Source organism: Anopheles cruzii, chromosome 3 (assembly GCF_943734635.1).
Source record: "Anopheles cruzii chromosome 3, idAnoCruzAS_RS32_06, whole genome shotgun sequence".
Lineage (NCBI taxonomy): Eukaryota > Metazoa > Arthropoda > Insecta > Diptera > Culicidae > Anopheles > Anopheles cruzii.
The window spans coordinates 64016100-64032841 of NC_069145.1; the positions used below are offsets into that span (position 1 = coordinate 64016100).

The 16742-nt window shown below is 47.6% G+C and overlaps 1 protein-coding gene across 1 annotated transcript; it reads right to left on the minus strand.

Moving 5' to 3' along the window:
* Positions 1–13886: 13886 nt before the first annotated feature.
* On the minus strand, positions 13887–15716 carry LOC128270773 (uncharacterized). Its single transcript, XM_053008191.1, has one exon. The coding sequence runs from the start codon at positions 15714–15716 to the stop codon at positions 13887–13889; it is 1830 nt and encodes a 609-aa protein (XP_052864151.1).
* Positions 15717–16742: the final 1026 nt, after the last annotated feature.

Sequence of the window (16742 nt, forward strand, 5' to 3'; positions counted from 1 at the left end):
GAAGATTTCTTCGGTTCGGACGCATGTTCGTGGCATGTGAATTGGGAGTCCACCCCTTCCGTGGGGGCCATGCACCTTGGGTGGAACCATTTTTTGTGCTCCCCTGGAGTGTTTGACGCAATATCACACCAAACATAGTTTGGCACGGGAGTTGGAGTTTGTCGACACATTCATTTTGCTTCAACAAGAATCAGCACTTTAAATGCTAATTTCTTTACACGAATGAAGTATTTATTTATATCGTTTATATTTTAATAATTTGGTTTTAATGAAGCATCGTACCTAGGTTATAATGAAGCATTTTTTTTAAACTAACCTAGCAAATATTCATTCTCCCATAAAAGTTTCCTTTTCCTAGAAATGTGATGCTTTTTTGACCATGCACTGTTCATGTAAGGAACGGATCCCAAATGGGCTCTTGGTCATTTGGTTTCGACATATCAAAGGCCCAATATTGGCCCTTAATTTTGAGCTATACCCCGGCCACCGAATCAGCTACTCTGCTTTTGCTCTGCAAAAAAATACGCAACGAATGGACAACGTGATCTGAAAACTCAGGCGCCTGAGCCGGAAGTTGACTCGCGCTGGCTGGGGCCGTTCGACCCAAAACATCCGTCCGGCGACACACAAACACCAACAACCAGCGCATGAATAAAAAAGAACCCCAAAGGAACCTCCGCTTTCAACCGATGGACACCCTGGGGGCGGGAGGGCATGGACCATACGCAGCCAAGGGTGACGTTGATGCCGTAACGACCCAGCATAACGAAGGCGTCTGCCCGAAGGGGTTGGCTCCATTGGCTCCCTCCTTCGACCGAAAACCGAAAAGACCTTGTCCGGTGCCGTTGACCCAATTTGTGTTCCTCGGGGTCACCGCTCGTTATTGCCAGCAGAGCCCGAGCTTCATCAACAGTCGTCGCACAGAGGGGTCCGTGTTCCTTGGTGCCGTTTGTTGGTAGGTAGTGTTGAAGTCGTTGAAGGGACCACCCAGTGCCCGGTGTTGGCAATGGTTTGGTACAGCAGAATGGGGATTAACTATGTTACTGGTGGATATGGTTAGAATAAATGTGAGGTAAGTAAGGTAAATAGTAGACCCAACAGCCGTTCATCGCATCAAAAAGTGTTCTGTAAAAACTCGTTACAACTTAAATTCGAAGCATTTTATTATCACCGTTATTAAACGTGGTTAGAATCTGTGACATATTGATGTTTCCTGTAGCACCATGGGTTGGGCTAAGTGTTACTTACGGTGACACACTAAATACGCATTAATTCTACATTGTGTCCTGTAACAGGAGTCCACGCGGCGGCATCCACCCGGCACTGATTCGCGACACCGCAACTAAGCCTTCTGCTTGTTTAGCGACGTCAAACAGCTTCGTCACTTGTTGAGGTGGGCGTCCGGTGTCCGTGTCTGTTTAGCGCTCATCAGTCACACGCAGGGGCACGCCCGACGTAATTTGAGCCCCATCCATCGCCGCCGTTGCTGCTGCGGTGATAGTGATCAATAATGTCGGTGTTTACAAGTTTTGCGGGCTGATGGCGCACAAATTTATGTTTTGCATCCGACCGTCGCCCGTGTCCGTGCCGGCACGAGCGCTGGCCCGGTTGTGTAACGTGCCCGGCCAACCCCGGCGGATCGACCGTTGCTCCCACGTGAGCTTCGTGCCCGGGAACGAGAGTGCCACACGTGAGCGGCGGCGGCGACGGCTGCTGAGAATGCCTGCCTAGTGACCGCAGAACGCGATTCCCGTGCCGATGACGAAGTGCATTCCAGAGCGTGCTCGGAGTGACGCGATGCATTGCAACATGCTCGATGGAAGGCTTCATTTCCGGTCGCCTTGGGAACGGTGCATTTTCAAATTGATTCTAATTTTTTACTTTTATTAGGTAAAACATATTTCAATTGTAATTATATTTTATGCCACACTTGAGACGAGTTTTGCAGTTCATTTCCTTAGAATTTATTTCCATGCCAGAAGTTAAAATTATTTAACTAAAATTGATAATGGACCAGACCGGTCTAAAATCCATTCCAATTAAATTGAAATCCTCTTCTTCACATTTATAGCATGCAAAAGAGTCTACTTTTTGTCTACTTGGAGCACCCATCGCAAAGTCGCGAGTCGCGAGTCGAGCAGGAGGCTTTATCGGGGCGCCAAGAAAAATAAGCCCAAGCACCGGTCTCGGGTCTGAGGGATGGAAAATCACAAACCACAAACCATCGCGGGTGCGCCGACGAAAAGCGCTGTGATGAGCGGGCTGTGGACTGCAGCAGCAAACGATCGCCGATCGTCGGCGTCGTGCGAAGAAAGCGCCCAGCGCCCGGAGAAAAGTAGAAAGCGAAAGAAATTTAGGTTAAGTGGTCGAATGAATGCAGGCAGAGGCAGCGAACGGAGGCAAAAACGTACAGGGAAGGTACACGAAGGATGATGGTACACGAAACGAAAAGAGACGCAAGAACCACGCAAGCTTATCGGAGATCTCGTCTTTCATCGAGCAAATGTTCGCGGGCGCGGTTAATTTTTTCCCTTAATTTGGCACATCAATCAATTTTCGCGATCGCCCGCAGCCCATCGCGGACCCGATGAAGGGCGCTCCAGTGTGAAGTAACATCCGCGGGAAGCCATATTTATGGAAAACAATTACAAAACCTACGCGCTGCGCCGCACCGCGGTAATGGATGACTTTATGGTTGGCGCGCCGCGTTAGTTAGTTTGGTGCGCGAAGTTATGGCAATTGTTTTCTCCCGTTATTTTGCAATCGACCGGTACGCACAGTGTTTTCGATTTCTCGTTTGCTTGTTAGATCGCTGCGTTGGTTGTGTACCGAGCTCATTACGAAAGGCAATAGCTGAGCGTACAGATGATCTGGTTTAACTGGATCGGTGTGAGAACAGTTACACTCATCCAACAATTAGAAAAACAGTCTCTGACAGTCAGCCAAATGTACTTCAGAGTTTTCCACATTCAATCATGGGTCGGCGGCATTTGGCGATTTGAAGGGAGGTTTGTTAAAAATCCATTAAAACAACAGAAACAATATTTGCCATCACGGTCGCCATCTGATAAAAGGGCGAAAATAACTATCGCGGCAGATAAACGATGAATTTATTTTATCAGACCTTCGAACAAGGAGTAAGATAATAGTTTAAAATAAAACTCATACACACATACACGCTTTCCGAATCCGAACCGATATCGTATCCGAATTGGCACAACCCGGACTTCTTCAATGGATTGCAAGCGGAACCTGACTTCACCGCCAAATTTCCAAATATAGACTGGACCCCTTATGGCATTCCTTGCATTCAATATGGCTGACAAAATCGTTTCAAGGACAAATTTGGCAAAGTTGATCAAGCTAGATCGTTCGGTAATGTCTTCCCGTTGATTGATTATCCTTTCTGGCTTTGTTTGTTTGGGCGGAAAAATTTCAAACATCTACAGCGTTTACCGATCGTATTATTGATCGTATTAATTTTCTCGCTTTGTTTAAAATAAAACAACGGCACGCCGCTCGTTTAATGGTGCCCTCCCTGGCTCCCTGGTCGCATCGCGGGAAATCGTATCCCGACGAAAGGGACACGCGAAAACGTAATCGATGTAATCGAAGAAAGCGGCCACGAAATGTCTCTCGCAATACTTTCTCCATTGTGAAACGAGATTTTTCCACCGCCAAGGAGGTGGCGGTTCCTGGTAATGGATCTTCGCCCGCCCGACGGAATGACGGATCTGGTCGTTCTTCGTCGAGCCTCTCAGACCGGCTCAGTCAACTCAGGCTGCTCGCTCGCTGCGATCGTGCGGCAGAAACGGCCGCAGTGGCCATCTTTCGCTCGTAACAGGCTCCGGCTCGGAGCCCCCGGGCCTGTGGCCCGGCCTTTCTCCTACACCGCACCATCTTTTACACACGCGATCCGGCAACAACAACAAGTTTGACCTACATACTTTCTTCTTTCACTCGGTGCGGATGTATCCGTGCTCGTTCCCTTAGTTGGTGCTTTCTTTTTGCCTTTGTTTCCCATTTCGTTTCTCTCGTTTGTGCGTGTGTCTGTGTACTTGTTTTATCTCTTTCTCTTTTACTTTTTACTCTTCGTTACTTGTTATGTTTTTTACTCGTTTTGTTACTCTCTCTCTGTCTCTGTCTGCTTTAGCGTGTTGTTGGGTTTGTTTTGTTTCGTCCTTCTCTTCCATTGCATGGGTCGCCCGTGCCATTTGGCGTAGCTTTACGCGTTCTTCGCGGTTCGTTAAGCACACTCCGGTTCCGAAAGAAAGCGGCGGGTGTAATGGAAGTGATCGCGCGGGAACCAGGCAGCGGCTGGCGGGTGGCAAGTGACGTGATTGGGGCATTACAAAATTAATTATTCCGCGCTACAGTGACTTCATCAGTTGGCATCAGTATCGGCGCACCGTTCTGCCTACCATTACTCCGTAAAGGGGGGTCTGTGTGGCCTATTGCGGATCGGTAATAGCTGCAAAACGCGATGCTTTACTAAGAGAAACGGCACTGGTGGCTTACCCTCTTTTCACAATTGTTTTATTTGTGTGTTACATTTGTTATGATCTGTTTTAGTGTGGTGTATAGTTTTTACCAGGCATTACTCGGTATGTGTTTTCTATGCATCTGGTGTAATGCTGGAATGATCACTGTGTTTATTTACATTTTCTTATTTTTAATAAACTGTCTTTTGTGAATCAATGCGCTTACTATACAGCTGCTCTGTCTTATTAGCTTATCTAGTTTAACTACTTTTACTTATCGAATGTTCAATTTGGAACGGTTATATTATTGGTATTAATGATATGTCAGTTAATAATAATAACATAATTCATTTATAGATGTTTTTATATTTTTTTATCTGAAAATTAATTCTTTTTTTTGTTTTCTAAACACAAACTGATATAAAATGGGATTGAAACTCACCATTGAAACGTACAAAAATACGAATATGTCATCGTGGACTCAGCGATAAAAAAACGCGCCACTAACGATCTTTATTAATTTTCTTTCGCCTCCTCTGCTCGATCGCGAAAGTAGGTTTTCCCTTGCGGGCTTCATCTGGGAGCGATCGGAAGTGGTGCGAAGGGTGGATCATCATTCGCTGGAGAGCATAGCGGGGAAAAAACTGCCGACCACAGCACTCAACGACGATGCACGACGACAACGACGGGGCGATAGATGGCAGCATAGATACGCTATGCTGTGCCGCCATGCGCTCTGTTCAATGGCACGGCCTCGGTAGGGAGCCCTGTGGACCCAGTACCCAACTGACGTAAAACCGGCTCTCTGTAGGCACACCAGGCCGGAATCGAGGGCATTAGGGAATGGCACCGGCGAGAGAAAAGAAAAGTTGACCTCAAAACGAGCGCCACGGTTCGCTGGTGCTGTGCTACGTTTCGAGCTGCTGCTGCCCGGAGCGAGTGGAGAAAGGTTAGGGCCGCCACCACCCACCGGATCAGGGTCAGGGCGGAAGGATGGGCAGCTGGGACGGGTGGCAGCTGAATTGTCACACAGACAGATTTCTAGGTTAAACCCGGCTCGGCTCGGTGCTCGTCGTCGTTGCCTCAGTGGTTTGGGTTATGGTTTTTCGTTTCGTGCCCAGAAGTTCACACGTGTGTGTGTTTCGAGTCTGCGTCTGAGAACACAAGCAAACCCGTGGCTTCGTTAATCGAAACTGTGGCGAATGTGAGCGGAGTGACGTCGTCGGCTAATTAATCCACGATGGTTGCATCTCCGATGCAGTCTCCGGATGCAACCGAAGACGAAGCGCCGACAATGTGACACAATTGTACCGTTAGCCACCTCTATCTCCTACGGGGACCTACGGGGACTGAAGAATGCTGCGTGGGCATTGGCGGTTGGCGGATCTTTTTGTGCTGCAATTGGAGTGACGGTGTTGACGTTATACAAACGAACGAATAATCTTGTGATACTTATCTTAAGTAAACCAAAGAGATGGTCCATCAAAGAGAATATCAGGGAAGCTCGTATGAAGAGTTGTGACTGAGTTATTATAGATATCAATCGAGCTAAATGAGCGAGTCGCTTAGTTTACTTGAATATATACTTTTCAACAAGTATGTAAACTAAAACGGTTCTAGAGCCTCAAATAGAAACCGCAACACTTGCAATAATGATACCCAACAAATTATCCACCATTTAAGGTAAAACATGGTGCTTCTGACGAGGAAACGCTTCGAAACAATTAACCGGCAGCTCGCCAATGGGCGATAGCATCGTCCTCAGCAGTTGGTCGATAACGAGCAGCATGATTTAATTCAATTAACCCTGGCGTCTTTGCTCCAATGGTGGGGACCTTCAACTTAAAAGTGTCTTTCGCAGACTCTGATGAGATGAGGTGAGATCGAGAGCGTATGATTATGCAAAAACCTCCGATGTGAGCTGATGGCAAATCGGCAGATTTACGTAGAATCTGGCTGTTCGTGGTACCATATTCATGTTCCCGCGTTTATTACTTCCTATGTCAGGTTGAACCAACCGTCTTATTAGTGACCGGTAGTAAAGCACCAGAGCTTGATTATGTTAAAAAAACGTTGCCCGCTCGGTGCGAAATTCTCCTTCGGTCACTCTGATCGGCCAGGAACTTTCAGTTTTTCCGCCAAAGCCAAACCGGCGTAACTCGGTGCCGCACACATTTCCCCCCCGGTGAGTGCCGAAAGCTTTCGCCTGCTGCGATCGTGCTCGATCTCTCTACGCACCCGTGAGTGCGGTGCGTCGCCCGTGAGCTCCAGCATGCCGGCAGCTTTGAACTTGAACTTTAGATGCGTGCGCCGCGATCGCAAGCCACTCACCTGATGGGAGTTGATGGGGGAGCCCGTCACATTCGCGTGATGCGTGGTAACAGTCACAAAACTGGTGGTGGCTCTCTCTCCCTCTCTCTCTGTGTGTCGGCGGCCGAAGGAGACGCCGATCGTGATCGTGAAAAAGAAGGAAGGAAACCGGCCGGCTAATGGCTTCACCGTGGAGCGCATGTGAACTCGTGCCCGGCCGTCCGAGCATATAGCCTCGAACTCGACCGCGGTGGCCAGTGACATTTGCGCCAATGGCACACGCCTCGATCGGATCGTTACGCGCGGTTACGATTCGGTTGCGCCTTTTGTGGCGTAAAATGTGAAGGCGTCCGATGAAGCGATCGCAACAGGTGAGAGTTGTGGACTGGACTGGACTGTGGTCGACGCAGTTCGCACGCCGTTCACTGTCACATCGGGTTGCAGATTGCTACGGCACGTTTGACACCACGTTAAATTAGTTGAACTAGATCTGGAGCCCATTTTAGGTATTTCGTTTTACGCTTACGATATGCCAGGGAAAGCGATGAAAGCAATGCAAACAAAAAATAATGTAATGTGTTATACGCATGTTACATCAGCATTTATGATGAAAATGTTTGATACCTTTCTTAATGCACAAATGGCTCTGGGAGTAACCTGGAAGATATTGAGCGGAAATGAGAAAGTGTCATGCACTTCGTGTTGCATAACTTTAGGGGTAAGATTTCGCTGGCGATTTTAAAATTTGGAGCTTAAAATAGGTAACCATGCTTTAAATAAGAGCAAAATAAAATAAAAAATAAATTAAACATAAAATGGTTGCAATGTGCGTTACTCTGGCGAATGAAATGCCGCATGGTTTTAAAATTTAAATGTAGTGATTTGGTTCGAAACCCACGTTTCGTGGAATGTGGAAAAACATGTTTTACCTTTCCCCCTGGAAAATCAATTGTCAAAGCCTTTTTTGCAACATTGTCATCCACTTGGAATATGGCAACAATGGAACCTGGCGTTTAGCGATGCAGCGCGGAATTGCAACCCTCGCCCGTTGGCCTAAATATTTAATGAAATTTCATATCCCTCGCGCGAGAAGGGAATGGGTGAATGGAGCACATAAAAACGCAGAATGCAGCCGGCCGAGTGTCGCGCGCTCGCGAAAGTAGAACATACCCGCCGTGCCAGCGCCGCGCCGGTACGTACTATATTTAATTCATGCAAAACGTGGGTCCGATGGTGGAGGAAACCACGGGAATGATCCACTTTGGCCGTGTTTGGCCGCCTCCTACGTACCGCGAACGTGCGCCTGTGAGCGAGGAGCCGCGTTGCTCCCCCCAGGCCACCCTTCACGATCCGCCACTGCCTTCGGTGGGAGCTCTGCCCACCGTGACACCGTTTACTTACCGTCGGGCCTCTGTCAGGTAGTCGCAGGAGGAGGTTGCCGGAGACTTTCTCTCAACGACTCGATGACTCTTCGTAGGCCCCAAGTCGAAAGGCGATAAAACAACATCTTTGCGCGGTTCGCGGGAAAATCTCGCCTGGAAAAAATGAAGATAGAAAAGAGAAATGAAGAGATATTTGGAGAAAGAGAAAATGAGCCACTTTGCACGCACGCACGGTCGGCGGCTCGATTGGCTTCGTCCAGTGTTTATCGCTTAGTCGGTGTTTTCCACCGGCGGGTGTTATGAAACTGAGAAGGGATTTGATGTGGCACAGCCGTGCGGTTAATTGTTAGGTCATTATCTGTTACATCGGGCGATAACCCATTATGAAAAATTAACCATGGGCTGTGCGCTATCACTATCTGATCGGATTCGAGAGCTAAGCCTAAGCAAGCAATAAAAGGCGAATCGATAAGGGCATGTGGTCTGATGAATTTGATAAGTTTGCGGACATGTAAACACCTCTATTCTATAAAAACAGAAGCATTTACCACCTACGTTTCGTAGGCTACATCCACAAATGGTTATAAAATATAAAGCTATTAACAGCAGACCTAATATTAATTATGTATGCACTCATTTGTTCACTATTTGTGTGGCTTTGGTTCATCATACCAAAGGAAATGTATAAACAAAAGTAAAATGATGCTGGAGCAATTCAATTTGCAAAGTTATTAATTTCTGAGCAGCATAAATAAGTAACGTAAATGTCTGATTGACAAGCACCGGGCTTCGGTTTATATTGTGAACTTGCATAAAATTCGTTCCGTTACTACTGCATAAATAATTTGCCGACAGTTCGGCGTTTGGTTCCAGCGACATAATTAATTTTTTAACCATTCCCACCCAGCAACCCACAACGAGAGCGCACAATGAGAACGCAACGTGAATGAACGGGATCCGTGCACGGATGCCGTTACACAAATGTAAATAACGAAACCATAAATGTACCAACTGCCGAAGCTCACGTGGCGCGGCACACGATCTGCTGCAATAAAATCACGAAAACAAAAAATTCTACCCAGCGCGACTTCAGAGGCTGAATCCGGGCACAGGACAGACCCTATAGTTGGCGATCGATTGCATAACTAAAACGCTCGCATGAATGATGATGTTACATTCTTCAGCGACAGCGACGGAAAAATAACCGTCAAGCGACGACGAAGATGGGGCAGCCTTATCGGTGGACGGAAGATGGCCAGCCCTCGATGGCGGTCTCTTATCGGTCACTAGACACTACGACTAGGGTACGATGGAGTTAGGTTGATAATTGTTACTTAATAGTGATGAGCAGACGTCTGGGCGATGGGTTATAGCAACAGCAAAAGTAGTTCATTGATTCATTATTGAACCGGTTGGAAACGTTACCAGTAGATTGCATACTTATAATTAAAAAATTATAAATGTGCTAAGTACTTACTAATTAAATCAGATGCGTGATGAGTATCGTTTCATTAGAGAACAGTTTTTTTTCAAGCGTTACCTTTGCAATTGTAGCACCTGGGATAGGTTTCTTTCCGTTTCTTGTTCTTGAAAACTATTTGATTAAAATTGTAAAAGGAAAGTAAACAATTGACTGAACCATTATTACTATTTCGAAAATTGTAGTGAAAGGCAGCGTGTTGTAGTTCAATTTTTGAACGATTGATGGACAGATATAAAAAAATTAATTAACATTAACCCAAGTGAAGAATGAGTACCAAAAAACGGCAACTTTAACTTAACCAGTAAATGGAAACTATCAACGTCAAACCGGGAACACTTATGGCTAATAATCAGACTACATTCAAGATGATCCAGGCTTCAAAGTGAAAACATTCTAACCACAACGAATAAAAGTGTTAGCTCATTTTAAACTACAACATATCTGTTTGGACTTGTTGTAAAACAACCTGTCTCAAAAAACATGCTGAGCTCGCGGAACCTATCACCAAACACCAGGCGTCCCCATGCATCGGTTCTGAATCAGTTGCATCATTGATCATTGTTTTGAGACCGTGGCATCGGAGGCGCATTCAGTTCACCGCAGAGTATGCTATCAAGCCCAGGCTTGCGGTGTCGCATCATATCAACTCTCCACAAGGCAGCCTCTGCAGATGGTGGGCTCGTGCCGGGCCAGAGCACGTCTAACGTCAACACAGCGCCACAGCCTCTACCGCAACGGGCCGCCGGGTTTCGTAAACTGCACATCATTGATGGTTGGCCTCCAACGCTCTCAGCCTTAGTTACGTTCGCGGCAACATGTTGTGCATAGATTGCACTTTGCCAAGCCAAACATAGCAGTCGGTGACCACGGCGGCACCTAGGCGTGTGTGTGTGTGTGTTTCTGGACCTCCACGCGAGGTGTACACCAAACAGACCTCCGCAGGTTGTCGCCTGCCGAGATAGCGGAGAGTGAAACCAAACACCAAACAAACATTCCGCGGAAAACCCGGCGCGGCCCGGGTCGCAGGGCCCTGCGCAGAAGAAAGGTGACCCTTGGTTCGCGGTCAGTTCGCGATGACCGCACCAATGTCGAGACCACCACCGGACCGCCGACTGTGACCGCCGGCCCGAGGGTTTGTGTAACGGTCAACAAGGTCCGACCGCAGCCCTGGGCGGCATGGTTACGTTACTTTTGTATGCTTCTTTGGGAGTCCGGGCAGTCGCATCAAACAATATGCTGACCGTGACGGCGTGTATAAGGTAAATGACATTAAAACCTATTGGATATTGGAACACTAATTTTGGTTCTTAGATTACTTATCATTCAGTGAAGCGGCAGCGTTTGTGGTTCGAACTAGAAAGTGAGCTCCATGATCTCTTCGCTCATGAATTGCATTAAATAGTTAAATTTGTGTATCTTACATTTATTCAAAACAACCATTATTTAAAGTGTTGCCCCAAATGTATTTTGTTTTGAGTTGGTGTGACCTGACATCTTTCGCATAGAAACCGATGAATCGGAGTAGGCGGAGACGAATGATCTACGGACGAGCCACATTTAAAACCAAATACATTTAACGAAAGAAATTTTTACAAAAGTAACGGAAGAACTAAATGAAAATAATAAAACTTTATGAGAGTGAGTTCGATGATTGCATCGTGAAAATAGATGGAAGTTGATGACGATGGTGGAAAATAAAAGATTAAAGTAAAAGGGACAATTTCCACTAATTCTAGTGCAAGTCCTTGTCTGAACCAAAGCCATACGAGCAGCTTGGGGTCACGGCCAAAAAGGCGACTGTGGCCTTGCGCAGGGCAAAAGAAAACTGGAAAGAACTCACCAAAAACAGTATTCGATATCGAAAGGAGGTGTTCTTCGCCGCCGTAGCCGATGTTGTGTCATACACCATCATCATCATCAGTGGCAGCATCGGCATCGGCAACAGCATCATTGTTATTATCATCAGCCGCCCATTATAACCGTAATCACAGCCCTGTACGGCCACGGCGGGGTGAACACCCCAACCACGACGAACCGGCAGAGCAACCGGTTTGCCGTCTGGTGGACGGGCGGCCGGCCGGCCGGCGTCAAAACACGGTCACTACGCCAGTGGACCTGGGCGGCCGCCCTGGCCGGCTGCCCGGAATGTGCCATGCGACCACACCAGGCCGCCGGTACCTGGTTCAGTGTGTCACCCAGGTGGGATGCATAACCGGGCGAAGAATGAAGGGCAACATAAATGGGTTAGTGTTGCACCGATTGCACTGATTGCGCCGGCATGTCGTCAGGTGCCTGGTGGAATCCGCGATCCGACAATCGATTGACACGGACAATGGATCGCGCTATGGATTTAATAAACTATCCATTTCATGCACCTTCGTTTTTAGCACGCTATGCTCGGTTATGCTTCGATGTTCGGGATGGGTTTCGCTTGGGGTGAGCTCGTGATTCCTACCGAGACGAGACATTTGGCAAACATCAATGAATTGCCCCCGGCTCGCGTTATCACAAATGCTGTCACCTCTCGTCGATTGTCTGGCCGCGAGTGAGAAGAGCAATACACGAGCCGGTATGGAACCCAACATTCCTCGCTTATCTCAGGTCGCCGAGACTGGTGATACATTGTCAGCCCGAATTCCAATTGATACTCGTGCTGCTTTCGTTTGTTTTTCCCCGTTCCGTGACCATGTGGCAGTGTCTAACAGGTGATAGCCATTTGACAAACGTTATGCAAATTCACGTCCGAAAATTGTCCACACGTCAAATGAGTGAAGGTCGATCACGGTTGGTGCCATTCGACCATTGACGTCACGCTTTTAGGTTTTGATAAACGTTTCTATTTTTGTATAACGGGTTCGCTTATTTTGTTTCGTTTGTCAATCAATTTAACTGATCTATCAGAGTGTAAATGTTATTGATTCAATTCAGGTTTGTTCAGCCTTAGTTTCATAGTTTTATTGCATTTCATTTTATTACAGTTTGTTATTTGTTTTTGGATTCCTTTTCAATTTTTCACTGTTGCTTATTTGTGATTGATGGTCAGGTGTATAAATCAGATGAATTTTTAAATAATATCCTCAAGCTTGTCTATAATGTCCTGCTGTTTTTTCTTAAATAAATAAGCAACATTGTAGCATAATAAACAATGCTAAGCCGTTGCCTTTTCTGCGATACGCAATCAACGAAACACCTGAAGTCCTAGTCTTTCCGTCTGTCTTGATCAAGCTTCAGTTATTAAAGTTATGGGAGCAGCTCCTAATGGTGCCTTCCAACAAATCCTGCAGTTAGTAACCCGTGCCGTCGTCCGGAAATGGATCGAACGAAGCTTCCCTCGCACGATGGCACTATCGACGTAACAGCCGGGAGCGCGGACGGAGGGCGCGCATTCGTGCCCTAATGGAATCAATAATTGGCACGTATGTGGTACGCCGTAAAAGGCAGCATTCGGTCGTTTGAACCTAGCGTGGCCCGGTCAAGGATGTAGATCGATTTTCGAAGGACACACGGTTGGTCGTTGGCCGCTTGAGTTGGCGGTTCGGGTGCAGAGACGAAAGGGTTACTGGTCACTCACTGCAGCACTAGGCGGAAGCACGATCTGTTAGTCGTTACTTTTCTTAGCCACGGACGCAGTAACAACGAGCGTGTTGTGGACGGTGTCCAAACGGTTCCGGGGACCAGTTATGTAAGATCGTTTACACCGGCCGACTGGCTGTCTTGCTGGCGGTGATTGATGGGCATTTCTGGGACTGGGTTGATGGAATCGATCGCGATTGATAGTGTGAAAACGGTTTACAAATTGGACGCTGTCGCCCATGGGAGTGTAGCGAGTTGCTGTATTATGGATGAGCGCGGTGCTGCCGGGTGGCTGTCAAAAATCCAGCCAATCAATCGAACGTGGTGCTAAATTATTGATCTGCAGTAAACCGGTATTGCTGAACTGTTTTCCTCATTAGCAGCTCCGATGATGCCTCTGGATGAATCTGGGTTCCAAATGCAAAGTGAATCGGGGTTACAAATCGGAGGCTGGTTATCTAATTCACTACGACGTCAATACATTACTGACTAATGCTCTCTAAAGGTCGATTAGTTAGAAGATCATAGATTTACCTTGGACCTTCCAGCTTAGTACTGATTGATCAGTTTTGTAACATAATAGACATTTATTGAACATCAGCAAAAGCACTTCGCCAAAAACGCCGGACGAACTTCAGATGCAAATCGATCGCCTCGTTAGTAGAGAAACGTGTTGAAAAACCGATCTTCGCCGTTTTCCGGTTGGTCACCGACCATGTGTTTTTCCGCCAGCTTGGTTATGTACGCCCAAAGGGACGGATGAGGTTTCATCAATCGTCGGAAGTCGTTTCCTTCCAGCCAGTACACTTCGCAAACCTCCAGTGCCACCACGGACACCGTACGCTTCGCGTCCTTCCGGAACAGCGTCACTGCTCCGAAGTTGGCACCATCGACCAGATGGCCCAACTCCTCCCCATCGGGTGTGTAGACGGCGGCAGTTCCACTCGCCAGAAAGTACATGGCACTGGCCTTGCTATCAGCGGTCGTGATCGGGTCTTGCGCCAGGAACAATTCGAACCGCAACCCATCAGCAATGTCCTCGAGAAGATATTGTGGCAGGTCCCGGAATAAGTCCACCCGCCTCAAAAATGCCGAGTGCGCCACATCCAACAGCATCTCGCGACGCAAGTAGTCAGAGGTGTGCGCCAGAATTGGACGCTCGTCGAAGTAGTGCATCCGGTAGTGGCATTCAAAATGGTGCCTCAACTTTTGGCGCAGGGTCCGACTAAGGAGCTTCTTGGTGCAGAACGCATCGATCTCGTTCAGTATCTCGTCGTACCGGGTGGTGCTCGCATCCGCCACCATGATCGAGCGAACCAGCAGCAGCAGGATGTAGGTAGACCAGAGCCAACCACACAGCAGGAGAAGCGATTGCAGCCAATCGTGCAGGAAGTGAGCCCCTACCGAGAGCGAGTGACCACCCTGCAGACTTATCTTGAGCGTGATCATCAGGGCCCGAAGGTAGCGATACGGTACGGTCACGTTATAGTGCACATCGTCGAGCTTTCCACCAAGAAAGGCGACACTATTCGTGACGTCATCCGGAGGCTGCTCGGCCAAGTTCTTCCGGAAATGCGCATGGAAGTCCACTACTACCAATCGCGCTCTATGACGTATCGGATAGTGTTCCGCATCGCGCTGCTGATCTTGAGTCCACAGGACGTCCACTAGGAAGTTTGCTTCCGGACGATCCTCGTTCAGGAGAGACAAGGAAAGCATCGGCACGATATACAGTAGGCAGGCCGTCCAGTGCAGAACGTAGAGAGTGTTAAGGATGGCTTTGACGAAGTGAATTTGTCTCAGCGATAGGCGCAACAGACCTTTGGCGATGGTTTCGAAATACCGGTTGATGGTAGTGAACCGCCACACACACAGCAGATAGAGATAGACCACGGTGCCGAGGTACATCAGGACGGCGTCCTGATAGAAGGCCACCACCAGTTTATCTAGCAGCAGGACGTAGGGCACCAAAAGAAGCGTGCTGTTAGTGAGGTTCCACCAGCGTAGCCGATAGCGCACAATTCGCGTCGGGTCCAGAACTATCACTCCTTCGCTTTCGTAGCCCGTGAACAGTTGCAGCAGAAACTCTACCGCCAGCATCAAACAGAGCAACGTGTCGAATATCTGCAGCAGCCAAAGATATCTATGAGGCAAATGCGGAGCAAAGCAAAACGCGAACCCGAGCGTCACGAGGTGCAATATGAGGACGAAGAAGATGAGCATCCCCCAACACATGCGGAACTGGCTGAACGGATGAATCACGAATGGGGACAGCTGATGCACCAATCGCTCATTCTCGGCCGAAATCTTGGTCCGGCTCTGGTAGTAGATTCGCGTTTCGGGATGGTTCGGTGAAACTAGCAACGAGGAGCGCAGATACCTCAGCAACCGGCTGCAGAGTGTCGTTCCGGGTAAGATCGGTGGCAGATGGGTTTCGGACTCGTCCGCACGCATGGCTCCGGGCAGTTTGCAGTGATGTTTCCGCATCTTTTTACTGTCGTTTGGTCTCTGCGAAGGATCTGAGCGACGGAGTCTCGGTGGAGGACACTGAAACTGCCCGACCAGTCTACTGTGATGGAGTGCTTTCCTAATACTGCCGACGAAACGCATTTTGATTGAATTCGAGGAGCAGATTGAGGATGGCTATTACTTAAAAGAATTGGCCGTCAAGAAATATATGTTTCTGGTGTTAAATAGTGTTTAAAATGCATCTGTCTATTGTTTCTTTTTTGTTTCCGAAAATTTATTTAATGGAGCCCCCAAAATTAAACTATTTTTGAAATGAAAAGGCGTGCTATGTCTACCAGTTAACTTTTTCTATCTAATTTTAAAAAGACAATATGATAACAACACTCATTTACAGTATAATGTATTAATTACAGTGGAAAAATGGAACACTTACGCACCATGGTCGAGCAAATTGCTTTTGTGTTGAAAAAAGGTGAAAACCAGAATGTCACATCCTGGCTGATGGAATTGCGCGCGGAAAGAAAACCTCAATGGTTCAGTTACGCACACTCCCCATTCGCAATGTCACGTTTCGCGGCAAGTGCTTCGCTTTGGATTTTCTCCCGACGAAGTTAGCAAACTATAACGGATGCGGAGGCGGTCGCTCTGTCGTTAGGAATCCCTGCACCGCAAACGCACCGTTGTCCGCGGCGTAGACTTTCGTCACGTTTCGATGCCAGGTGAGCGACAAAGTTGGCGGTTGACGCCCGTTTCACGAGTTTCATAACCTTTCGCAACGCAGGAAGTTGCCGGCGTAGTCCCGTTTTCTCGGGGTGTCGCTGCATGTGACACCTGAACGGTCGGCGAATGTCGCCACTATTGTTGTTGCAAGTTGGTTTCTTCGAAAAGCATTTGGTAATTGCGCGAAGATATGAAAGGTAATTAAGGGATCCATTTCGTAATATCAACGCGAATCCAGTTTGCAGGAAACATTTAAGTTCCCAACGCTTTGCAATCCGAATCGAATATACATTTCTTTCATTATTTCATTTCGTGGGGTTCATG